The sequence below is a fragment of the Ciconia boyciana genome, chromosome 5, assembly GCF_034638445.1.
Source record: "Ciconia boyciana chromosome 5, ASM3463844v1, whole genome shotgun sequence".
In the NCBI taxonomy this organism is placed as follows: domain Eukaryota; kingdom Metazoa; phylum Chordata; class Aves; order Ciconiiformes; family Ciconiidae; genus Ciconia; species Ciconia boyciana.
The window spans coordinates 79,818,590-79,844,713 of NC_132938.1; the positions used below are offsets into that span (position 1 = coordinate 79,818,590).

The window sequence follows — 26,124 nt, forward strand, 5'->3', positions numbered from 1 at the left end:
ATAAGCCTCTTGCAGAATGGAAAGACATGACACGATCTAGACAGGCATCCCAAATCAGATTGGTGGCATTACGCATTTAATAAAATTGGAAAGGAAGAAACTTGTTAGGCTTTTCATCTTCAAGGACAGCACGCTCAAATTAAGTCTTCATTTACTTGTGATAAATGAAATATTCATCAGTTCACTGATGATGAGCGTTACCCTCCTCCTTCTGTTAAAGCGTTCCAACTGAGGAATTAACTGACAACGGGTAACGAAATTAAAAGCTTTTAATCTCTAGCCACCACTTTAGATATGGTCCAAATCAACAGTGATTAAAAAAGTGACCAGATGTTTTTACTGCGTCATTGGTGGAGGCTGGGGAATAGCGTCTCACTACAGTATTTTCTAAGTATCACCTCCACAACCACAAGTACACACCACCAAGACACCCGCTACTGTCTTACTTTTACAGGCAATCTATCACCATTGAAACAGCACCTTCAGATTACGACTGGCAGGCATCTTTCTTCACAGAGGACATGTAGAAAGTTCTATTTCCTTGTCCCTTAAACTCAATTTAAAAAGTTTGGTCAGTTGCTTGTTAAGAACACATACATTACACTTCCCTGGTGAAGCTGGCCCATCCAGATAGATCTAATCTAACACCCTCTGGAGCAGTATTCTTTTGTTTCCTTGCACTACTTTAGCTATTTCAGCTTCGAGGGAAAAAACAAGAAACCTACCTCTGCACCCTCAAGAGGGATTTATTTGGGAGAATTTTTTTTTTTTTTACAAGACCACGTGCAATTCATTTCCCAAGCCACTGAAGTCTTGAGCAGCACCCCGACTTCTGCACACTGATAGAGATGCACATCTCAACCAGTTATTTTTGAGTCTCTCTTCAGTGTAGCCTAATCTATGTTAAGAGTAGCCTAAGCACTGCACTATCAGCTATGGACATACAATTAAAAGGGGCAAATGGGAATTAACATTTTCTACTAATTGAGAAAAAAAGGAAAAGATGACTTGTTACCAGCACAAAAGCAACCTCCCAAGGTTAAGTGTCTCCAGTATTTACTTTCTGAGTAAGAACATAATCAGGGCAAAATCACAAAAAGGTTTTCTCACCGTGGCATATACCTTCTTCGATCCGATGCTATCCCAAGCAGGCTTTGGCAGACTTCACTGACGGTGGAATGAGCACTGCCCTTAGAACAGTCCCTCCCCCGGATCCAGTCACTCCTCCCATGTGCGGACAGAATGCAGGGGGAAACACCGTGTAAGCAACGGGCGAGTTCCATTTGCACTTTAGCAGTCCCTTACTAAGCACACCGCCAAGGCCGCAAAGTTGAACCAGACCCTACAGAAATTTCTGTGCTAACATTTCATGCACCAAAAGAACAGTTACTGCCTGCTCTTTTACAACAGTAGGGAGGAAACCACAGTACAACTGAGCGATTCCAAAACCTCAAGGAGAACAAACCCACAAAATATTAAGAAAAATATTTCAACATTAGCTTTGATAAACAAGTTTAATAATCCACTACTTTACAGGACAGTTATTTAAAAGCTAGGCTTCAAGAGAGAAACATTATGAGACTTAAAAGCCAATTTTTGAAAATCCACACCTAAGACTTTGAGACTTCAACAGCCAGGTTTGTTCAGTCTACCAAGTATTGAGCAAGAAGTTCAGAGTTGTGGTTTTGCTAAAAACAAATACGGTACATACCAAAGTGCATCGCTCTCATTTCACCCTGTACTCTGGAGCTGAGCACCAGCAGCCTATTTCCAAAGCACATAACATCCACAGGCAAAGGAAAGCACTCAGTTCCATTACTGCGCCCTCGTCAGCCAGTGATTAGTTTCAGGAAGCACTCGCTCTTACAGCAGAGCCTCACATTTCCAACACGACCTCCAACGAGGTCTTTCTACTGCTGACACGGCAATTGCTCTGCAATAAAACTGGTTTGCCCTACCAAAGAACAAGGCTGTCAGGAACAGACGCTGGGTGAAAATCCCGACTCGAGGAGCAATGCAGACCTATGTAGAAGTTCTGGACTGCATATAAATGCACAACTTCTTGCTTTCCATGAAGCACACCACACGACTGCACAGAATTACCACTCTCCCCACTACAGACATGAAAAGTGAGTGCACATACCCCACAAGTGAAAAATCACCTTGTTCCCTATTCCCAGGAATAATTCGGGAAATTTAAACCAAATAAGAAAAAATAGAATTCTATTTATTCAATTTGCTCCTTGGTTTCAGAGAAGGTAAAACAGGTGTCAATATAGACACAGCACTTCTTCCATGAATAAGAGAGTAAGTCTGCTATGGCCATGCAATTCAGAACTGCATTTCATGCCCGTTCCATCATATCCACCAAGTCAGTCCGAACCTGAACCTCCAAAGAAGGAAGAGGAATCCGCGTTTTGGAGAAAATGACAGTTAAAAAAAGCTCACACCTTGCAAGTTTCATAAGGGAAGAGCAAGTATCTTCACTTCAGTCCTATCCATGGGTTGAAGAGGCGGTGCTCTCTGCCTTGACAGAAGCTGTCAGGAGGCTGAGTTTAGTGCTGTCAGGTGCAGGACCCCGCCTGCCAAGTGAGGTGATGTGCCAGGCCGGTCACTGGAAGGCAGACTATCTGTAACTGCTTGCACCAAACCCAATTTTAAAAGTCATCTAGCTGGAGTCCCCAGAATAATTCACTTGAGCAAAAACAAGACTAAGAAAAAGATTCAGAGGTGAGGCATAGGACCAGGGGAAGAAGCAATTACCTAGCAGCCATCAGCGGGTGGGGAAGCCGCCTCTATGGGTACCTCCACGTCCCCCTCTGAAGCCACCCCTCTCACCCCGAAAGTTAGTTCTGTTCCTCTCTCTGCCCCTCTCTCCTCGGCCTGCTGAAGTCCCTCCTCTTCCTCCTCCCCTCGGAGCACCACCTCCCCGGTCAGACTTGGACTTGGGTGGTGGTGACTTGGGCCGAAGTCTCTCAATCTCTTCGGTACAGCCGGTCAGGTGGGAATTTGGAGCTGTGAAGTATGAAGAATACGTTTCTGCATTGAAATTGCTGTTTGTGAGGGTGGGTCCTACAGTCAGCCAACCTAGGGAACAAAACCAGAGTCAACAAAAGCAAGAACAAACTTCATCCTTCAAGGCCATTATTGCCTTTTTCCTAGTAAATGAACACTCAAGTGATGGGGACGGACACTTGTCTACACGTCACCTGTATTGAGCGGAATGAAAAGGTCACCTCTAGGAGAGCCAGAGCTGTTGAGAAGTTAAGAGTTTAGTTTGCTATTTCTAAGGGCTTATTTTCTTTTTTTTTTAATTACTTATGTCTAGGGAACATTCAAGCTGTGGTTTCACAAGACCCCTTTCTCCTCCTTCCTACTTGTTCTTACACCACAACAATGTTTTCCAGCCCCTCTGGGACCAGAATAAACCAGATCAGTAAATTCATCTAAATTAAAAAGAACATCCTCTTCCTCTTCTCCCCCCCTTTTTAAAAGGCATTTAAACTTGAATTGGGTCATTTTGTCTCCAGAAAACAGTTGTGACAGTGCAGCCAAGAGCACAGCACACTGGAAGCACACATCTGAAAACACAATAAAATAACAATTCTGTTGAAGCCCACATGATAGGAAAATAGAGCTTAAAGAGTTAAATTAACCTGTTTATGCACAAACATTCAGTGGGCACTTCAGCTTCACCAAGTGAATCAAGGCAGGCAGACATTTAAAACAAGCATGTTCCTATTTCTTCATATTATGAGCTAAAGCAGTGTTCAGACCTAAAATGGAGCTCTTAAAATGGGGCTCAGACCACTTAAAAATGTCAGTGGAAATTTAATTTTCAGTTGTATCACATATTAATGAAGAAAAATGTAGTTCAGTGATCTCAATAACATGCTTATAAGGAAAACGAGAATAAAAAACCACCATCATCAGTTCTTTAACACTGTTCTCTTACCCTGGGAATCTACATAACATTTACCTTGCTTCCTGCACATTAAAAAAAAAAAAAAAAAGTGAGAAAAAAAAGGCAGAGTCTATTTGTTTAGGTTTTCATACTTCACAGAGCACTGTGAGGATTCACAAACAGTAATTCTAAACTCAAAGCGCTACTCGATAAAAACACTGTGCTCTGCCAACTCCCTGAAGAATAAAGGGAAAAAGGTGTCCTAACTGCTGCGATGAGTATAGGATTTAAAGGATGCAATGCAATTCCACAGTAACCACCAAATTTAAAAATGCAAAAGTTGAATCAGACTAACATGACCCTGTGGGACATTAACATATAAGAATTCACCTACAACAGCATTGAAATACCTGAATGATGTCTTTCTACAAAAGAAAACATCCCCCCTCCACACACACCCCCCATTAACCAACAGAATTACGACTGACATCATCATTAAAATTCAAGCCAAGGCCAGTCAGAGAATAGGAACGGCCAATAATCACCACTCCGTAGTCGCATGAGCAAGAGAGAAACACCACCTTGACATTTATTTAGGTAACTTGCGGCTTGCAGCTCGTACACATTGATATACATCCTATTCCAACTGCAGTAAAAGAATAAGCAACAATTTTTTCTATCATAAGCATTAGCATTCACATGCAGCAAACCAGGCCTTGGATGGGCTTGTATCCATTTCTCCTCTGTCATCCAAACTATTAATCTCTATTCAGGGGAAAACAGCGTTACACAAAACTGCTAAATGAACCCAAAGCAAGTGCAGCTATAGCACTTGCCCCACTCACATCCCCCCCACGCTTATTTTTGAAAAGAGCATGCTGTTACCATAACCTGTTCAGAGACCAACACTCACAGTATCCATCAGACTGTGAAGTATGGCTACACTACCTGTAACATGAGGTATAAAGTCTGACAGTTCAAGCATTCATTGGTAGTTGAAAGAAACAGGACTTCTATTTCTATTTCAGGATTTCTATTTCACCTTAGGCTTTAGGGCAGAAATGTCATGGCCAACTGATACAAAAGCCTAAAAAGGTGTCAAAATAGATTTTATTCTTCTAGTCTGTATTCTCCCGCAGTGAAAGTCCTTCATCACTTACGCATGATAAACTGAAGTGCCTGACCATCAAAACAAATAAAATGCAGTTACCTTCAATCTGATCCATATATTTCTATGCTTTTTTTTATCATGCCAGATGCAGCACCCAGTGTAAGACACTGGGTCTTCAGATACTGGCAACAGGAACAGCACGAGGCTCATAGTGATTTAAAATCAGTTTAAAAAAGAGATCGTGCTTCTGCGAAGTGTAAACACATGAACAGGCAAAAACATTAGTTAACAAAAAAACCTCCTTCTGAAAAAATTGATAGAATTGGTAGTTGTCATAGACTTCCCAAACAACACTGCTTTGTGACTGACAGATCTTCACATAAACCAAAAATGTATCTCCTTGAGAATCGTGCATTAGGACTAACCATTATTGTCTCAGCTTCCATCACAACCCATCAAGGGGCCTCAGATGGTGGAAGAGGGTTATTAAAGTAAATTAAAATTTAACTATTTGACAAAAATAAACATAACAGCTACCTGGTCGAATTGTACTGTCCCTTCCGAAAAGATGAAGACGTCGTCGTCCGAGGCAGAAATGCTCAATGATGTGAAAAATCTCTACAGGTTTTTCTATGTTGCCAATTTCAGGCTCTTCTGTGATGATTAGGTCAATGTCAACATTAGCATGGATGAAGTCACCATCCGTACTGCGACGCACAGTTCCTTTAATGCCCATGAGGCAGTGCTCCTACGCGCACAGAACACAGAAGAGTACCTGTTACATGCCGCACGTACTGCTACAGCACACACATTCGTGGTTTGAGCACAATGGAGAGAAAAGGAAATTCGAGGCAGAGCAGATCCTACCCTTATAATACCGAGAAAAGTCTGAAGCATGAACTAGAACAGAACAAGCTGGAGCTACCAAAAGAGCCTTTTGAAAACAAGACAGAGAGTAGTTTAAGCTATCTGGCTTGATGAACAACGCTACAAAGTGGTAAAACTCAAGTAGACGCTGAGATAAGATACTTGAGCTTCTTCAATTACAGAAAAATTAGAGCTTTAAGTTGGAAAGGCTGAGAAATCACCACATGGGAAGTTAGAGTTATTAATTATTACTAATACTTGTATCAGCATTCTGATCCTAATTTTATTCATACAAATAATTTTCAAAGTTCTTAGTCATAAAACAGCCAGTGAAAATAAGATGTACTTTTTCATATTGTACCTCTGTTACAAAAGCAGCCTTCACCCTCAGATTCCTTTCTAGAGGATATCACTGCATCAAAAAAGTAAAATCACGATCAAACTGTCAATGCACTCTCAGTCAACTCCATCAGCACTAAAAATGTTCTTGAACTGTAAGATGCATTGCTTTCCTTTCCTCTAAAACATTATAGATCAATTGAAGTGACTAGTATGTCGAATCTATGAATGAGGAATCACCATAATTGGTACAGGATGAAAAGAAGGTTCTACGTATTCATTTCATTTCAGAGTTCTGTTTCCGCGAATATTAAGCTCAGATGGGCGATCTTCCCCAGTATCATAAAACACCGATTCTCAAAGTGCCACCAGATGACTCTAAAAAAAACTTGCAGACATGAGTATGAAATAATTTCCAGATTTTTGGCAAGGATTTTAAGAGTTAGTGAATAAATAAGAAAGGCAGAATAGGTGACCTATCAAATCTATGCAGTTGATCAACTGCACCCAAACTACAGGGTTTTCGGACCTTATATTCAACTAAATAAAAAAGGCACAACACTGCTAAGCAAATTACCCATCAAGCAAAGCCTCGTAAATCTAGTCTTTAGAAGAACTATCCAAAACATTTTATTTTTGTAACACATGGAACGTCATTCATTAGTACCTTAGATTCTATAGCAGGTGGCACAGCATAAAGTGGCCATCTATAGAGATGCCTAAACTAAACATCATAGGATAGCATTTGCTGTTGTAATCACTGGTAAATACATCTTGCACGACAGACTATTTATTCAGTCAGAATAAGCTAGCTCAATTTTCAATGTTCATTATAAATAGTGACCTCAGCCCAACCCTTGTTCAATAAACAGAAAAATTCTCTAATACCAGAAACTATTCTCCTCCGTTAAACAAAGACATCAAGTCCCCCCCAAATCCTCCTGTGTTAGTTTTAACCTCTCCCTCATGGGCAAGCTGCACATAGTTGCAATACTACATGCAATAAACATACAATATTTATACTTATAAATATTTAGAACTAATAAAACACACTTTCAAACAAACTTCAGATTAATGTAAATGCAAGTCAAAGAAAGATTCCAGATACCTTAAAGGGAAGTTTATACTCCTAAAAATGGCAAATCCGAGACAGAATTGAGGATGTTTAATACTAACGAATGATTAATGAATGTGGAATGAGTCCTGAGGTTAATGACACTTTAAATTATTAAATTGTCAGCCAACTCTCTGTATTCAATAAAACTGCCACAGTTACACCCACATATACCCAAACCAATTCTTTATTAATCCTATCTACATTTGTCTAAGTTTTTTACTAACATACATTTCAGCCTCTTAAATCAGAATACTTTTTTTCTCTGCACCTTCTTCAATACACATCCTCCACAACACATCCCTAAGAAACTGTTTAATTTAAAGCAAGCTGACCGATTCTGTCACTTGTGCATTACAGTCATCTTCAGGAAGTCAGGAGATGCTGACTGAGCTGTGGTCCCTAACAGTCCTCCATCTGGTTCAAGCTCTGGGCACATACCTGCACGTGTGTATTTAGAACCATTAGCCAGTCTTCCAGAGTTATTTTTTATGACTACATCAATTTATCATCTACAGTTTTAAAGACTTCTTTTGACTTTAAATTTAGTCAAATTCTACTGCTAAGTTTAGTTCCATTCAAAAGGTGTTCCTCTGCCAGCAAGTTTTCTCCTCTAATCTGGAAAGGAGCTTGTGTTTTACAAAGGTATTGCTAATAGACTCACTGCTTATTCACCATTCACCCATAACCGAAACAACCCAGAAGTCAAAACCATCATGACCTACAGTAACATTTTCTATTCAGTTTCCATCTTCCCTCTCAGGATTTCATTCTTGTTCCATCAATCTATGAACCTTCCTCAGCTACCTGCATTTCAACATGGCTCAAAATGAGCATTACATTTACAGGACTATAATAGAAATTTACCAAGCAGTGTTAAATGTAGATGAAACTTCTACACCTCACGCTGACTAAAGTCAAGAAGGGGACAGAAGTTCATCCTATGAATAAGTTTATTTCCATAGAATGTACTTTGCAGAACAGAACGCTCAAGTCCTTGTGTCTGCTTTCCTGAAAACATGTCACCAACTGCTGTGGAGCATCGGGTGTTTCATTAGCATGAAGAGACAGAATGGGAACAGAGCAGAAATTGAGCCAACCCCGTTACCTTGGTTCTTTGGAAAACAGCCTTAGGGTCTAGAGTCTTGGTCTTTCCAGGATTGTTCTTATTCGTTTTAATCCAACAAATGTCCTCACATCTTCTGTAACCCCATTTGCGTAGACACTAAATATTACAGACAGATAAAACAGTTCACACACTACGCCAAAACCGTAAGTAACTTAAACTGAACACTCATATTGGTACTTGACTTTTCTTAAAGCATAGCTGGAAGAGAAATTGGTCACAGATGAATGAAACACTTAGTTTACTGGTATGACTGTACTATGTTTTGTCAAGCTGCCCAAAAAAAAAAAAAAAAGCAGCTTACGTGCAGATCGACTTGTCTACGTATCACTTTTTTTTTTAATATCTAACCACTGCACAGATCCCCTATGGAACTTGGCACTCATTTTTACCTAGTGACACTTTAAAATTTATCAAAACCAGTCTGAACAACATCGTGATCAGCTACCTTGGCCCTGTCTCAAATAATACCTGCACTCTGGTAGTTTTTCACATCAATATAAAATTTTATAAGTTAGAAGATAAATAGCCAAAAGCCTTTGCTACCATTTTATGGCTTTTCATATATCTGTAAAAAAACCAAAAAAAAAACCAAAACAAAACCAAAACACACACCCCCCCCCCCCCCCAAACCACACAAAAAAAGAAGAAAATTACATGACTTTTTAATCCTTAACTCCTGTAAGTGTAGTCTTGGAAAGGGAGGAAATGGAGCATTAAGGACTCAAGCTCATTTGGCTATTGCTGTGTTCGAGAACTGTCCAGCTACTACGAATATGTCTACAACTAAAAACAATCTATCCAAAATAAGTACTTTAACCAACCTCAGAATGAAAAGCAGATAAAGCAAACTGATTAGTAACCACATGTTGTCCTTTAACAAATGCCATGTTGTTTTAATAGAAAGCACCGCTCAAACTAAGCAAAGAATGTTTCAGCACAGCAAGAGCCGACTGGAAATTCTTATTCCACCATCCCCAACACAAGTAGTGCTACCCTGGCATACAGAAAGATTACTCTAAAACTCCAAGGTCTCATAAGGAAGTAGAATTTCGTAGAGCTCACCAAGAGCAAACCCACTTAAACTCCAGGTGTTTTCTGAAAATAAGTAGTGCTGCACACACAATTTTATCTCACTTTATGAAACAGTAGCACCTTCTACTAGCATGAATATTTCTGGCAGAAAACTATTGAGACTTCTTTAAAAAAAAATAATGTTGTAAATGCACTCAACATGGCAACCTGCTCCTACGGCAACATGCATACATCAAAAACAAGACAGCAGTACAGCTTTCTAGACCCTATAGAATTATGCTTCCTCACACAGTCACAGCGACTCATCTGGAAAATAACAGTATCCAAGCAGTTAATGCCAGATACACTTAAATTTATTTAATCCACTTAAAATTATATATCCTCTCCCACAGTAACAAAACATCTCGCAGCAGTTACAGTTCAGAATTCTATACAGAAAAAGTCAACGATAAAAATAAACTCTTAAGCCTGTCCCTGATAAATTGAATTAAAACATCATCTTACCACTCGGCCAAGATCCAGACCCTCGCCTGAACCGCACCATAGAAACACAAATGACCTTGGGGCTGCAATTTCTTCAATTTCCAATTTCATGATCTAATAATAATAATAGTAATAAAAGTGTTTCTGAATTAAATATAAATCACCAATTATATCAGGAAGAACACTTAATAAGTGTTGAAGCATTATCACAGAAACCATCAGGAAGCACTTTTATTAAAGATGTTAGTCTGTATACCATTCACGGCCATCCTCTTAAAATTGTTTTCCAGAAAGTATGTTGTAAAAGTTACCTTATCGGTACACAAGTGCATGTTTTCAACATAGCTGATGACCAGCTTAATTATTCTTTTTAACAGAAATTCTATCTGTATAGAAAATTCTAGACTTAAAGGACTAATACAACCCACATGATTTTTTTTCCCCTAAACCTCTGCTTCATTTTATCATTCCGTTGATAGCAAAAATATTTAATAACAGAACAATAGTGCTCTGTTTCTTTTCAGCCCTGGAGTTACTTATGGGAAGCTTGTGAAGACACATTATTAAAAAAACAGCTTAATTCCTATTACTACATAGGAAAGACATTCTCTCCATTTTCACTTTCAGGGAAAAAGCAGCAAGAATTTATCAGGACAGTGGTTCAACAATGACAAATGAGTAACATTCAGGATGAAATAACTTCAGATGCAAAGCATCTGTTACTCATTACAAGTTGAAAAGATTCATCTGTAACTTGCTAACACATCAAATCAAGCTTCATTCAGTGCCACTGAGAAGAAAAATAATGCAGTAGAAGCCATTCTAAGAGGATATAACTCCCAACTTAGAGGATGACTCCTGCCTCCAACACTTCCAGTTCTTCTGTTGGGATGCAGTGTTTCTTCCCCTGGGCAATGCTGCCAGGTGCCATCTTCTCCTGACATAACAGAACAGCTAACACAGAAGCTACCTCTTCCTTAACGTGTAGTCACCTAGTCTCTTATCACAGGCATGAATGCCTTCGTTTGTCAAAACCATTCCGCAAAGGTGGATTGAATTTTATTTTGTTCTCATGATCCTTTAGTTTGACTGATTCACTTCTGAAGTTATGCATGTGCAGGTTTCAGCCTAAAGACAAACTAAAGCTAGTTTAAAGTAACACCATCATCCCACTCCCCCAAACTGCATAGAACACAGATAAAGAGAATCTCAGCAACAATTGCTTCAGTCTACTGATTCACTCCGCGCTGGTTGTGGCCGAGACAGAGTTAATTTTCTTTATAGTAGCTACTATGGGGCTGTGTTTTGGATTTGTGCTAAAAACAGTGTTGGTAATACAGAGATGTTTTAGTTGTTGCTAAGTAGAGCTTATACTAAATCAAGGCCTTTTCAGCTTCCCATGCTCTGCCAGGTGCACAAGAAGCTGGGAGGGGGCACAGCCAGGACAGCTGACCCCAACTGCCCAAAGGGCTATTCCATACCATATGGCCTCATGCTCAGTATATAAAGCTGAGGAAGAAGAAGGAAGGGGGGGACATTCAGAGTGATGGTGTTTGTCTTCCCAAGTCACCGTTACGCGTGATGGAGCCCTGCCTTCCTGGAGATGGCTGAACACCTTCCTGCCCATGGGAAGCGGTGAATGAATTCCTTGCTTTGCTTGCGTGCGTGGCTTTTGCTTTCCCTATTAAACTGCCTTTATCTCAACCCACGAGTTTTCTCACTTTTACTCTTCTGATTCTCTCCCCCACCCCACCAGGGGGGAGTGAGCGAGTGGCTGTGTGGGGCTTAGTTGCGGCTGGGGTTAAACCACAACACACTCATATTACAACAAACTTGCTGCTAATGCAGACATAGTCCTGCATACCTTTCAAACAGGGTCTCTAAATAATAGGTATTTATTAGTTGCATATTCCCACCATATGCCTGAACCTAAGAATTCCTGACATGGTTATGCAAACATTTTTTAATCAGCTATTCCTCTCCACTACAGATCATCTGTTTTGTTGTGAGGGTGGGGATGTTTGGGGGTTTTTGTTTGTTTGTGTTTTTTTGTGGGTTTGCTGTTGTTCTTTTAAGAAGAGTGATGTGTAGTTGTATAGAGTAGAGCCAATTTATTGGTATTTGACATTAGCATTACAAGTTTTTTATTCAGTGCCCAAGTGAAGGAATTCCCTGGTTCAATCTTGAAGGACAGGGCAACCTGGCAGCAGGCTTTGTGTCATCAAACTGTTAAGCTTGATGACATCCAGCACTTCATAGCCTCCAGCCCTCACCTTGCTTTTCCGGAGCTGACTTTATTGAAAAGGGAAAGATACAGAATTGAGTTACTTATCAATACATCTTGAGTGTTTCCTTCTTTACAAGCATCTACACGCATTACTACAGAAAGAACTTTAAAATCTTTTCTCTAACTCAACCTCTAAATGTTTACTAGAGCACAATAAAACAAGACCACCAACACTGATCTCGAAAATGATCACATCTTGCACATTAAGGTTTCTCCTTGTTCCCAAAAAGGGGTCAGAAATCAACACAGATTCAAAAAAACCCTTTGACATGACTAAACAGTAAGGGAATACATAAATACAAGAAACAAATTCCACAAGTAAAGGTTTATCTATTTTGTTAGGCTTCTCAGGATTACGGTTGGTTTGATTGTTAAAATTTCCTACCCTATCAATACTTTGGAGAAAGGAGGTATGTCAGTGAAGCATACTCATCCACTCTTTTGACTAGAAGACCAGCGTATTAAAAAGCATACGTTAAAAATCTCTTCAAGAATTTCAAGAAACAAGGGAATATTTACAATGGATATTCTGAATTTCAACAGCAAAAAACAAACAGAAAAGAAAACTCATGGAACTTGAGGTTACGGAGAAAACCCATTATTATTAGATTTAAGTTTTCAACCAGGCTCAGGGAGAACAAAAAGGTATATTTAATTCATTAAACTCCTCAAAAAAAAGTCTTAATACAAATAGTGTAGGCATGCATACAATAAAACTTAGCTTTTATAAGAATCTAGACTTTTCTTTAAAAAAACAAAACAAAAAACATATCCCATTTTTCCTTAAAACACATCTCAAACATTTTGATACCAAATTAAATCCTCAAACTATTTGCTTAAATACATGTATGAAATCCTTTTCACAGCGAGAAAAACACTCACATCATCCCAGGTCCAGCATTTTTCATTGGCAGTAATACCAGTCTCCCGGTAATATTCTTCCAGTGGTGGCTCCAGGAGAATCACATCAAATTTGGACTTCAGTTCCCTAATATCAAAAGCTTCCAAGTCTGCTTGCAAGTACCTGTTTAAACAAAAGATGACGGAGTGCTTGGACAAGTTACGACAGTGGTTTGAAAATGATACTCTACACAGCACTTCTGTGCAGCCTGTTAAGAGTAGTTCATACAGCTCAAACGCACTAAATCCAGAGGAGATGCATAATGCATTCTCACTTAACCTACGCTGGATGCTGTTGCATTACAGAATCACAGAATAGTATGGGTTGGAAAAGACCTTTAAGATCATCAAGTCCAACTGTAAACCTAACACTACCAAGTCCACCACTAGTCTTTCTCTCTATAAACAGTTTTTAAGATTCTAATTTAGCAAGCAGGAAACAGATGCCCACACAGACTGTACAACAATATCTAGTACAGAATCACTGAACTTTCTATACATCCATGGACTATATAGGAGAAAACATCAGCATTTAAGAAGCAATCACTCACTGCCTGGCTAACAGGCAGTGCTATTTTGCTGCACTTTCCTAAAGTGGCATATTTTTAGAATTGCCATTTATTACATATTATGTTCAGAAGATTCTGAATACTGGAAATGTGGTTACTTCTCATATAGTAGAAATGTATTTATCTCTATCCCTATAACAGAAGCATAATTCCCCCACACATCGATGTTATTAATTACATACTCAAACACACTCTTACGACTGGCCTCCACACCTGCCCACCACTCACTGCTGTATCACTACCAAAAAAATTACACTGCCCTCCCCTCAATACCTTTAATCTTTAAAAAGCTGAGTAGGGACCACCACCTCCCCCTTCCTAAGAAAGTGTCTGGAAGAGATTATTATTCCATAAGTGTATTTGGTGTTATCGGAAGGCAGCATTTGATTACTATTTCCCCCCCTTTTGTGCTTTAAGGCTTAATGCCTTTAACTAACTTCAAAATAGCAAGTTGAGTTTTGCAGTTTGTACCTCAGTTGTTCAGACAACTATTTCAGAGTTTTTCGTGTGACTATCATGAAATAATGCTATTTTACTCAGTACAGATTAGGACCACAGTATATTAAAAGCATTAGCTTCACATTCAGATAGGTTCACATTCCTGGGAGTAACATGCTGCATGCTTATACTGTGTCTAACATTCAGCAAAAACTCAGAGGTAATTCAAAGTTAATAGGACAAATGACTTCCAGCCAGCCTAGACTTTTTTTGGTCTTAAACTACAAAGTAACATCTGATTAATGGATACTAAGATAACAGATGAACATTATACAAAAAAGCTGTTACAAGAACAACTAAGGTTATATTAAGAGGCCAATTTTTTAAAGCTTTTCTTGTTATTGTAAACTGCATGATACGATGAGATTCACAATCATATGATGTTCTTTTAGTTCCCAAATTAAAGCCTGCAGCCAGTTGACAGTTCGGTCTTAAAAACCAAAGCTTTAGATACTATAAATAATCACACACTGGAAAGAAAATCTAGTTTATATACTATATTAAACATCTAGATTAAGCTAACAAAAACAAACTGATTCTATTCTTCTGAAGTTTCAATTGATTAATTTGTATATACAAACAGAAATAGAAAATGTAAATTCTGAGCAGGTGCTAAAGATAGAGATTTGCAAAGCAGACAGCTAACTTCAAACAGGTCTAGAGAAGAAAGGCATTTTCCACAAGAACACTTACATGGGAGGAGTGTTAGATTTAGATATCAGCTCATCCTTCAATCTGATGAGCTCTCTAAGTTTGGGATATTCTTCAAACCTATCTGCTAAGCCTAAGAAGAAGAAAACATGAAGTTAACAACTACTTAGAGAGTAAATCTATATCAATTAAGCATTGTCCAGTATTCTGAATAGGTCCAAATGTTAATACTTAGCCTCATTTTTATTTTTGATAGAACGAACCAAACCCTTCAAAGCAGTTTTTTGTTCAGTACTTCACAAAAGCCTCCTGCCTTCACCTAGTTAATTACAGCTGTTACTGAATGCAGTGTCTATGCTCTAATCTTCTCTAGAGCACTACAGTGATCAGGAGTTCACAACTCCTTTTATCAGAAGGAAACAATCTTTCATTTAAACTAAAAGTGCCAGAATTATGAAAGAAAGTTATTTTGTTATCCCCCCATCCATAACTTTATATTAAGATCTAATTAACATTCATTTACAGAATACTCTTATTTAACCTTTGAAGACTATTTCTAAGGCAGCAACTGGGGTGTGGCTGGTTCCCTTAGGCAACCCTTATGTTGAGATTTGGCACCCTGGTGTCAGTCATGAAGATTTGAATACATGTATATTTATTTATTGGGTTCCTAGACTTAGCTTTATGATGTTAATTTTCAAACCTTTCAGATGTACAGAACGCAAAAGGGAGAATCCTAATTAGGTTTTCTGCAGCAAACTTTAAAAAAAGAAAAAAAAACACCAACAAAAACCAAGCAAACTTTTCAGTATATTACATTCCCCCTTCAAAAAAGTAAGTAGAAACAGTATGTTTTTGTTATTGCTAGCAGTAGCATCACCACAGACCAAAAAGGTACCATTCCCGCCTCCCAAGCGGTATCAGTTCAGCTTTAGTAGGAGTTATTTACAAAGCTTCATGTTCATTCAAAATGTATAACTTTAAATGGTCCTAATCCATGGGGGGGAAAAAACCCACCCAAACCCACAAACCTCACAACCTTTCATCCCTCTCCTTATTTTAATTCAAACTTCTGAACTCCCAACCCTAGCATCGCACAGCTAAAAGCAAAGTTCTTGGTATCTACACTTATTATCTCTTATTACATGTGCATAAAAACCCCGGAAGTTATTTTCATTCTTTTCCTTAAATACATAACATCTTGAAAACACCACTGTGTTCTCCTGATTTCCACTGCTGTGTCGCTTCCAGCCAGTGCAAGTCAAATAGTCCTGACCAGCAGAAACAGAAGCCAGTTATCAGCAGCTAAGCAACAGACGTAAAAGAATGTTCAATCAAGATTACTTCAGTTGTTTAAAAAAAACAAAAAAAACAACAAACACCAAAAGAAAAAGAAAAACCCAACCAAACCAACAAACAAAAACCACAAACCAAAACAAACCCCACAGGTCTCTCCCTCTCTTCCAACAGCAACATCAAAAAGATATAACTGGGTGTTCTGGAAACCACTACTTCCCTACAGCTTTTTGTAGGATTGTGTCCAATTACGAAGTAGCACCTAAGCAGAGTTTTGATTGTCATGTAGAAAATGTATGCTAACCAATATGCAACCTGACGTACCTCATCTCTAATAAAGGGTCTAGACTAACTGCTGCTGACACATTCATTTCCATATTAACACTCGTGTAACAATCTGTCCTGCCCCTTCCTGATTCTTTATGCAGCAGAAACATCAGAGTAAATAACATGGGCTGCTATTTCTTCATGCTCATCTTATTTCAAAGAACAGTGTATAACTATTTCACTTACATAACTGTGAAGCCCAGATGCTTTTCAGATAAAGACATAACTGAGTCAAAACAGCCTGTTTTTCATACTAAACATCCAGATGTGTTTCACAGAAGCATTCACAAAATATAGAGAAGAAACAAACTGCCTCAAAGGGCAAACAAAACATCTTTGGGCTGGTGTCTATAAATGCAACACACTTCCCTGACAAACTTGATAAAATACAGAGAACTGTTGCAGAAAACTACAGAGGGAGGTGTCCTGCTTTTTTTTTTTTTTAAAAAATAACTACCAGGCACCCATTCTGGGAAACAGGACCAAACTGTACCTTAGTTTTAGAAAGACCAAATTCAGGCCTAATAAAGTAAGATTTTAATAACAAGTTCAGTGATGGCTGGATGAACGTAAAAAATAACATCGTCTAAACTCAATAATATGTTGGGCCTTCTAATGAGTTGTCAGCAGTTACATAATTTAGCTGGTAAATATTATCCATATTGCTTACTGACTTAAATATAAGTATTTTCCATACTTTACATGCTACATGCATTCCTGGAGGCTATACAGTCCAGGAAACAGTTGAACTGTAAGTCAGTTATTCAAATTTCCAAAGGTTTCAAGATCTACCCACTAGACTCATCTACTTTCTGGAACAGGAAGAGCTTAGTTTTAAAAAAAATCTTCCTGCTTAAATACTTTCAAAAAAAACAAGAGTAAGAAGAGCCTCGGTAATAATCACCTCCTAACTGTTTAAAAATAAAATCATTAATATAAATTTTTATATTGATGTGTATTCACACAGAGAGACAAAACTATGACGTATACACATATCTACATTTCCCAGTAACTGTAAGGAATTAAAAAGGGGAGAGAAGAAAAAGAAGCACTATCAAATAAAATGAGTTATCTTCAAACAGCTACTGACTATGACATACCAACATCTCTGATGAAGTTCTGGGGTCTGTGTCCTGTATCCACAAAGTGTTGGCAGTAATCGTTGTGTGGATTTAAGCTCTGAGTACCCTAGAGAACAAAAGGGAGTTCAGCGAGAGCAACAGGGAGATAACTGGACATACACACACACACACTGCATGTGTTAGTCTGATGAGTAACTAACTGATTTTTTTTTTTTTTTCCTTTTCAACATGCCTTTACAAGCTAAACTTGTCAAGACCATCATTGTGTTTTTAGTTCCAAATTGGGCCCACCATTACTATGGCTCATTGCAGGTTGACCCAGATCTTTAGTCAGATCAGCTTTAGTCAGTAGGCACTAGTTACAGTCATACCTTTCACAGGAAACTTCTGTACTTGTGAATTCCAGTCAATTACTTCAGCTTTTAAAGCTGTATTTCAAATACTATCAGTTGCAGAAATAGTTTAACACAACTATGCCAGCTCTGACTAGACTTCTAATTGCAAAAGCAGCTCACCTTAAGAAAGGTACTGGAATCTTTGTAAATCTCTTCTTCATAGGGCAGGTTCTCTTCATCTTGCTGCAGCTCTACTTCATCCTTGGAAATCAAGCAGATATTACAAGCATGCAAGATCATGCTGTTTCTCTCCTCATTATGATTCTGCTTCTTAAGGAAAGAAGTGGGCTGACTACAAACAGAAGTCTCCTAAAACAGTAGATCATGAATGGTTCCAACTCCAGTTTTGGAGGGGGGGGCAGGGGGGATTACCTATTCCCAAAAAGGTCTGCCTTTGTGTAGAACTTTTAATTTTTGTCCCCCCAAAATTTCACTCCTTGAACTAAAGCAAATGATATATTTTATTTAAGTTCTTCTGTAGTAGAACCTTTGAACATTTATACCCACTCAATCATCTCTTATGTTCCAACCTTAGCAGCTGAAACCACCTTCTCTATATAAATCTGTTGAAATCCACACTTCACAGAAACAACGCATGGTGCAAGACTATTTCATTTGGACTGGCCTTAAAAGTAACTTGAAAATTCCCATTTTGTAGTCTCAAAATTTACAGAAAATGAATTGTATTGCAATTTTTCCCCCAGTTAGTGTGTTACCACCTGTTTGTTCATCAGATTTCTGGAATTCAGAGATCTGTCACACTGACATACTCTGAACATCCAACATAGAACTCCAAGAGAACAGAAACCAAAAAGACACTTGCTTCTTCATATCACTTTCTATTTTCACATGATCCTGAAACAACCCAGTATATATATTACATATAAATAAAACTGAAGAACCTCTAAATAATATCATTTACCATATTTTAGTAGGATGCATATGCTCTTTCATACATTACTGATTACAACAGAAATCTTAATCTTTAATATAGTGCTTCATGTGAGGAGAAAAGCAGTCTCAAGGCTGAAATATTTTAAAAAAAAGACATTTTAACACACTGAAATAAAAGGAAAGATGGAGAACCAGATTTCTCATAGAAAAGGACTCAACTTCTCCCCCCCCAACACACATCTTAAGTCAAAATATGCAGAGAAGAGGCTATTACTACTGCTGCATTTACCCTATGCTACATAAGTTGTCTGAATGCCAAATGAAAAATTAAGTGTTCTCCCTATTTTGATCCCTCTAGTTGTTGAAATCTTAAAATAAGCTCTGTGCTCTTTCCAAATTGGAGCTTTGAACCAACTTCTCAAATGCCTGCTGTGATTAATAGGGCACAGATTCCCCCTCCCCATTATTCAGGTGAAGAACTTAGAGATACAGGCTTTTTTTGTTTGTTTGTTTAACCAGACCCAAAAGAGAAAGATTACTATCAGAAACAGCAACAGTATTTACAAGGAAAAGGAATGAACAGCAGACAAGCAGCAGCAAGTATTATTCAGGCAAAAAAAAGCTGAAAGCTTGAGTTTTACTAAAAACTGCTTATGCCATCATAAGCTTACACCTGTTTCCCCTCTTCCATCTTCCTCTAAATCGTAGCCTTCTGATGATAAGCACTTGTTAGATACCTACTTCTGAGTCATCCCAGTTCTCTTTATGCCTTCATAAGTGATTAAAAAAAAAAAAGGTCTTGTGGCCACAAACAAAAAGCCCACACCATCAACTTTCAAAGGGAAAAGGACACGGTCAAAACAGAGACAGAATGACATTAACAATAATACAAGATACTAGGTTCCTGTACATTAATCATCCTTGTTTTCCAAATCTGGTATATTGTTGCTGAGTTAGGGAAACAAAAACTACTCACAATATTCAAGCATATAGTTTTTTTAAATGACTAGAGATACATTAAGCAATTATGATGGTTCAGCCAAGAATGGCATGGAAGCATTCCAAGGTTGCAGAAACAAAGTGAAACAGGGCTGTATCACATTAGGCTGGCAGACAGCAAATTTGAACCACAGGTGTTTGTACTTCATACAAACTTAAAACTCCAGAACTCTTTGCCACAAAACACTGTTGATACCAGACATTTATACAGGTTCAAACAATTGAGTAAATTCACCTGGGGAAGGGGAGAGGTACAGCAATAATCACAACTCTCAGAAGGCTATGAAAAGCCTGGGAGTGGCAGCAGGTAGTCTAGTCCCATTCTGTCACTTCCAAATAGACCAGGGAGCTCAACTAACCCTAGTACAACTGTTACAGTTCCACAAAAACAAGAGTATTGTAGAAGTTCTTTAGAACCACAATTCAACTTTCTGACCTTAAAATATCCATTATTAATTTTTGCCAATAATGCATCTCTTCCCATATCTCCCACCTCTAGGGTTTGCAATGCAGAGTAAGGCTCCAAGACAGAAGTCAAGCTGCCAGTGGGAAGCTTATCAAACAGCCTTGCTGCCCTTTATTTTCATATCAGCCTGATGCTTATTAAGAACCATCACTATAAACTTATACTTATCCTACAAAAAAAAATAATCCCCAAACAAAAGCCCAAAACCAAAAAATAAAAAACACCGCCTTTTTTGTATCAGATGTTCCTAAACAGCTGACAGATTAACAGACATCTTTCATGTCAAAAACTGCTCTCACACTTCCACCTTATAATGAAAAAGTCAATGTCACTGTTCAGCCTTCTCTCAGAACATCAGCGTAAGGCATTTAGGCATCATCAGCTCACTTCGCCTTCCATTTGGAACGCTAGAAACTGACAGAAATCCTCTAAAATACCCAACTACATTTGTTTAAAGGCTTCATGCCCACATCCACACACCCTACCCCTGCAGACCTTGCGCCATTACACCGCATCGCAGTAACAACAACGTTGTATCTTCACAGTAAGCCATCTTCACCAGCAATTACACCTAGATGCTCAGGCTCCAGCTAGAGCAGTTGAGGTTTGAGGACACATTCATTTCCACCAAATCTGGAGTCAGGGCACAAAAATTTTAAACCACTTCAGAAGGATTAACTAATACCATCACATAGAACCCAACACTGCAAGTCAGGGTTTTAGAGACACATGAGTCACTTTACATCAGAAAGACTTACCTCTAACTTTCCTAACAAAACTGACAAACTTGCAATATTTGTCTGTAACACTAATAGTTAAGTCTATTATTACTTTTGTCTAACGAGTATTAGGGCCAATAGGGCTTGATACCATAAGGATCTAAATTCTTGTATCAGTTCATATTACAAGACTCAATTGAAACAGGCTTAAAGTACTAATGAAAAAGTTACATAAATACAGACGGGATTTTACCAAGTTTTTATCTCCTTGCCAATAAGGAATTAGCAATGTCTGCAGAAAACAGCTGATGACTCCACTACAGACGTTCTACTTGGGGGTTTCAAGTTTCTTAAATCTACTCCTCTGCTCGACTGAAGTTGGTCCGAGCTAGTATTATTAAAATATTCTTCAATTTCAACAATAGAGCAAGAGTCTGGCCACTTGCAATGGTTACAGCCCACCTCAGGGTAAGTCTTCTCCACGCTAATGAAGAAAACATTAATGATAAGATTCATGTGCTTTGCCAGCTGAAGTGACTTATACATTTCACAGAAAAAAAAAAATTGTTGTTTAACCACATACTTGGTGAAGGAGTAAAATAAACTAATATGAACCGATCACTAATGTGAACATAAAAACCCCACTTCACAAACAGAGCATGTACTCTGTAAACCCCTTCTTTGAGATGGTGACCTTACTGGTTTGCTAAACAAGATGTACAGACTAACGCTTAGCATGTTAAAAAGAATGTCTGTCCACTTACAGACAGCCTTTAAAATTAGTAATCAAAAAATGTCCAATTAACTCTTTGTTTTAGTAAGATAAAAGTAAAATAGGCAGAAAGATTTATAAACCTGAACACAAATGTAACACTACCAAGGCCTCATATTTAAAAAATGACTATTTTTTAGGTATCCAAGAGAACAGCAGACGCTGCATTATTTCATAAATGCACTGACCTTGATTCTACTTAACCACAGAAGCACGGTTATTAGGACAAGGAAAAAAGGGAGAGGGAGGATATACGCTGCAACAAGATCAGAAAGCAAATCAGAAAGACAGCTGTATCATAATCATGCCTTTATTTAACCTCCTTTCTCTACCACTCAGCCAAAACATGACATTAGATGTGAAACAAGAAAGCTGTCAAATAGCTCTTGGATGAGCATTTGAAAAATGAAGGGCAGGAGAGCTTGACAACCACTCATTCTTCAATGCCCATGGAGGCATTTTGTTTGTTTGGTTTTTTTAACTGAACTTTCCCTGGATATTTTTGATACTTAACGCATATCCCAAACAAAGCGTCTTGCTTCCGTTCCCTTAGAATCCCTTATTTCTTCCACTCATCCAGAACTGCATTCTCTGGCACTTACCAGGCAGGTTGGAAGACACCCTCAGCCTCCCTGTATCTCATCCAATGGCCTGTGCCTCTTGCTAAATGCTTTTCTTCTAACACAAAGAAATTCTGGTCAAGATTTTTTTGTGTGTGTGTATCCATGTGCACACACATTCTACGACTTCTTCGCACACAAGACAGCCAGCCATGGCACACTGCCATTCCCTGTGGGCACTATCACCTAAGCCTACCACCTCCTAGGAGCAGCACTAAATTAAGCCTCCAGACATTGGGTTCTGGTGTGTGTACAGTTCAACGCACCTAAGCCATGTCTGAAGAGAACCACTTAGTGTCTATGCCCACTCTCTTGGATCTCTGCAGTGGAAGACATGAAGGGAGATGCCACTGAAGGACATATATTTTAAAGTATCTATACACATTGCATTTATTTTTATTTATATGCACACACACATATTTTGTAAGTCCCTCAGAGACACACGAACACCAGAGAAAAGTAACTTTTTCCTTTTTTTCTTACCTTATATTCTTCAATCTCTTCCTCATCAGCTTCTCCCTCATCTGGGTATTTGCGTTTTGCATTTGGTGCAGAAGTATCATAAGCAGCCCTATAAACATTAAAAAAAAATAATCCTCATATAAAACAGTCTCTCTCTCCAGCAAGAACGTTTCAGAAATCTCTGACAGTCTGCCTTGACTACATGTTTCTGTTACAAGTTTGAAACTTCGTATATGTGAAGGTGTTCCTCTCTCAGGACATTTGAGACCAGCACAACTTCTTAAGGACAGGACTCCTGAAAACAGATATCTCGCTTCCTCATTTTTCTGTTCTACAAGGTACAGCTTATTTTAACCAAAGCAGTACATCTACAAAATCAAGCCCGCTCACACAAGAAAATTACTGTTACACGTGAGAATTAATAAGCACCAGCTACTCTGTCCTAGACACGTCTGTTGTTCCATAAGAACTTTTAAACTAAATTGCCCTGTAACTGCTCTTAGCGAAAGCATAGAGGCTCTAGAACAATGCAGGTGGCATACTCTGAACTCACACCTCAGTTTTGCTCCACAGTTGCTTTTTAACATAGGAAGCAACAGTCAGCCTTGATTTCCAAACTGCTGTTAGAAGTGAATGACTGAACCCCTACTCACCTTATTCAAAGTGCAGCTTTGAGTAATTAAAGCATTTTCTTTCACTGAATTGTATGTTTTTAAATGAATGCTAAGATTTTATTCTGCTCTTTGGAGCGCAATTTCGTCCTATTTCCAAGGCTTGTATTACTATTAAGCCCCCTGATCTCTCACAGGAATTGCACCCCGATACCGACCTGCAGGTTTCTCTCGTTTCCGCGATCTCCCGCTGGTCATCTTTGCTGTTCAGCACGGCCCCGATGCTGTCCGCGTTCTCAGCTCCTAACTGAAAGCCGGCCAAGAAAAATTCAAGCCACAGTTACCACTGATCAAGGAAACCCACGCAGTAGCGACCAGGAAGCCAAAGGGCCGCTCTTTAAACCCCACACACCCACCTACCAGCCAGGCCGGCCTGCAGGCCCAGGCAGCCACCACCTCTCCCACCGGGGCTGCGGGGCCAAACCGAGCGGCCCCCCGGGGCTCGCCGCTTCCCGCCGGGCGCCCGCGGCCAGCGGCAGGACCGCTCCCCCGCGTTACCGACGAGCGGCCGCCACAGCGCCCGTCCGCCCGCCGTTACCGGAGCCCTCGCACCTGAGGCGGCGCGCGCCCGCTGCCCCCTCCCCGCGGGGAAAGGGCGGGGCCCAGGCGCTCGAGCGCCCACCGGCGTGGCCCGGCCCAGCCACCCCCGCCCGCTACCTGCTGCGCCAAGAGCTGCCGCCGGAGCTTCTGCCGCTCCCGGATCTCCTGCAGGCGGCTGTTCATCGCCGCGCAGCCGGCGGCCGCCACCCCGCTTCGCCGGGCTCCCGCCGGCGCGTCACTTCCGTCGCCTCTTCCAATCGGGCGGCTGCGGCGGCCGCGTGACGCGCCGGTGGTAGCGGCCATGTTGGCTGGGGGCCGCGGCGGCCGGGCCGGGCCGGGCCGGGCGGAGCTCGGGGCTGCCCACCGCCCCACGGCCCTGCTCGGCACCGCTCAGCTGGAGCAGCGGCGGGGTCGCCCCGCGGGCCGGCGCCGGTGCCAGAAACAGCCTTCCCCTCCGCAGCGAGGGTTTGCCGTGCTTGGGGGCGGCCCGGGTGGAACGTGGCGGTCGAGCTCAAGCCAGGCGAGCTCTGACCTGCAGATTAACCGGTTCGAAGGTGTAACGGTTCTTCCAGACCGACGGCAATCCGATCTCCAGGCTCCTCAGGAGTCACTGAGCAGACTACTTGCCTGTTTTAATGCCGTTTAAGTGTTTTCCAAGTACAGATGCTAAATTCATTTTCACTCGACCGTTGCAATACAAGTTGCATCACGTACTCCAGGCAACCGGCTGTGCCAGATCTCTGGCGAGCTCCTTTCACCAGGTGTATTCCCCAGGGCGTTTCGCAGCTGTGACAGCTTACTGCAATTTGCTGCATTTTGGGGGCCTGTATCTTGGTTTTCCATGTGACGGTTTTTTCTTTGCCCTTCTCTCCTGAGGCCAGAACGCTACCGCTCTCCTACACGTCTCGCCCTAGTACATCCTTTATAGCCAATCTCAATCTCCAATGTAGTTATTTGTAGGTTAACCTTTACATTTTGCCTACATCTTTCTGATTGTTTAAAAAGTTGCGGCTTGGGGGAGTTTTGCAAAATCTTTAAAGCTTTTTTAATCGTATTTTTGGTCTCTTCCCTGCTTCCTTCTTCCCCTCATATTTTATTGTCTGTCTTTGAATGTATGTAATTTATATTGCATGCTGATTTTCATTCTGACAGCTATTCATACTGCAACAAGAATGAAGATTGAAATAAAGGCCTGCAGTCTGGATTCAAAAGTTGTGCAATAAACTTCAGTTCCTAGCATCTCACAGAAGGAAACTTGACAAAAGAGTAAAGAAACATTACAAATTAGCTCAGCAGTTATAATTAATGCCAACGTTCGCTCGCCTGAAATAGACCAATTTTTCCTGTAATTGTCAGATCCCGAGATGTGGACAACAAGAGCTGAAGCTGAAAAGTGACATTCTGCACTCTGTTATATGGAGCATGGTGTTCCTCTGCTGGTATCTTAGTGCCAGATACCATCACGCTTTTGTGATACAAGCTGTTATTCTCTTTTTTTTTTAATGTGGTATATATGGTATACATGTCAATGACATTATGCAGGTCAAACTTAAAACTGAGAAAGATGCGTGAAGAGAAGGAAATTAGAGCAGTGCAGACTAATGCAGAAAGAAACTACTTCCAGCTACTCACATTTCTCAGTGACAGGACATCCTAAAAAAATGATGGAGCTTTTAAATGTTAAAAACCCAAAATACCAAGAGGGGATGTTTTATCTCCTTAGGGAGTACATTACTAGTTATACTGTCCTATCTATGGAAATGTTATGGAAAAAGAAATGCTATCTCATACTACTTTGTTGGCTGTAATGAATACAGTAGAAGTCCCTGCACAGTAACAAAATCACTTCCTCCTGGATGTGATATGATGAAGTTCGTATGAGCCTGCGCTCCATTTTTAGAACTGGTTGCTAAGACGAGCTAATCTTCACAAAGACAAATGGCTATGAAAGATGTTACGCTATATACATACACTGTTTCAAAACAAAAAGTTTGTAT

General features: G+C 39.9%; 1 protein-coding gene across 3 annotated transcripts; it reads right to left on the reverse strand.

Moving 5' to 3' along the window:
- Window positions 1–1,500: 1,500 nt before the first annotated feature.
- METTL14 (methyltransferase 14, N6-adenosine-methyltransferase non-catalytic subunit) lies at window positions 1,501–25,359 on the reverse strand. 3 transcript variants are annotated; one of them, XM_072863172.1, is made up of 11 exons: window positions 24,245–25,359; window positions 23,746–23,834; window positions 22,938–23,025; window positions 18,105–18,185; window positions 17,608–17,695; window positions 14,927–15,017; window positions 13,149–13,290; window positions 10,001–10,093; window positions 8,444–8,560; window positions 5,553–5,763; window positions 1,501–3,015 (listed from the first exon to the last, which is right to left on the reverse strand). In XM_072863172.1, the coding sequence occupies exons 1-11, from the start codon at window positions 24,428–24,430 to the stop codon at window positions 2,774–2,776; spliced, it is 1,428 nt and encodes a 475-aa protein (XP_072719273.1). In that variant the 5' UTR covers window positions 24,431–25,359; the 3' UTR covers window positions 1,501–2,773. The 3 variants fall into 3 exon arrangements, with proteins under 3 accessions (XP_072719273.1, XP_072719272.1, XP_072719274.1); XM_072863171.1 differs by having other exon boundaries at window positions 1,501–3,087; window positions 24,245–25,353; XM_072863173.1 differs by lacking the exon at window positions 10,001–10,093 and having other exon boundaries at window positions 1,501–3,087; window positions 24,245–25,356.
- Window positions 25,360–26,124: the final 765 nt, after the last annotated feature.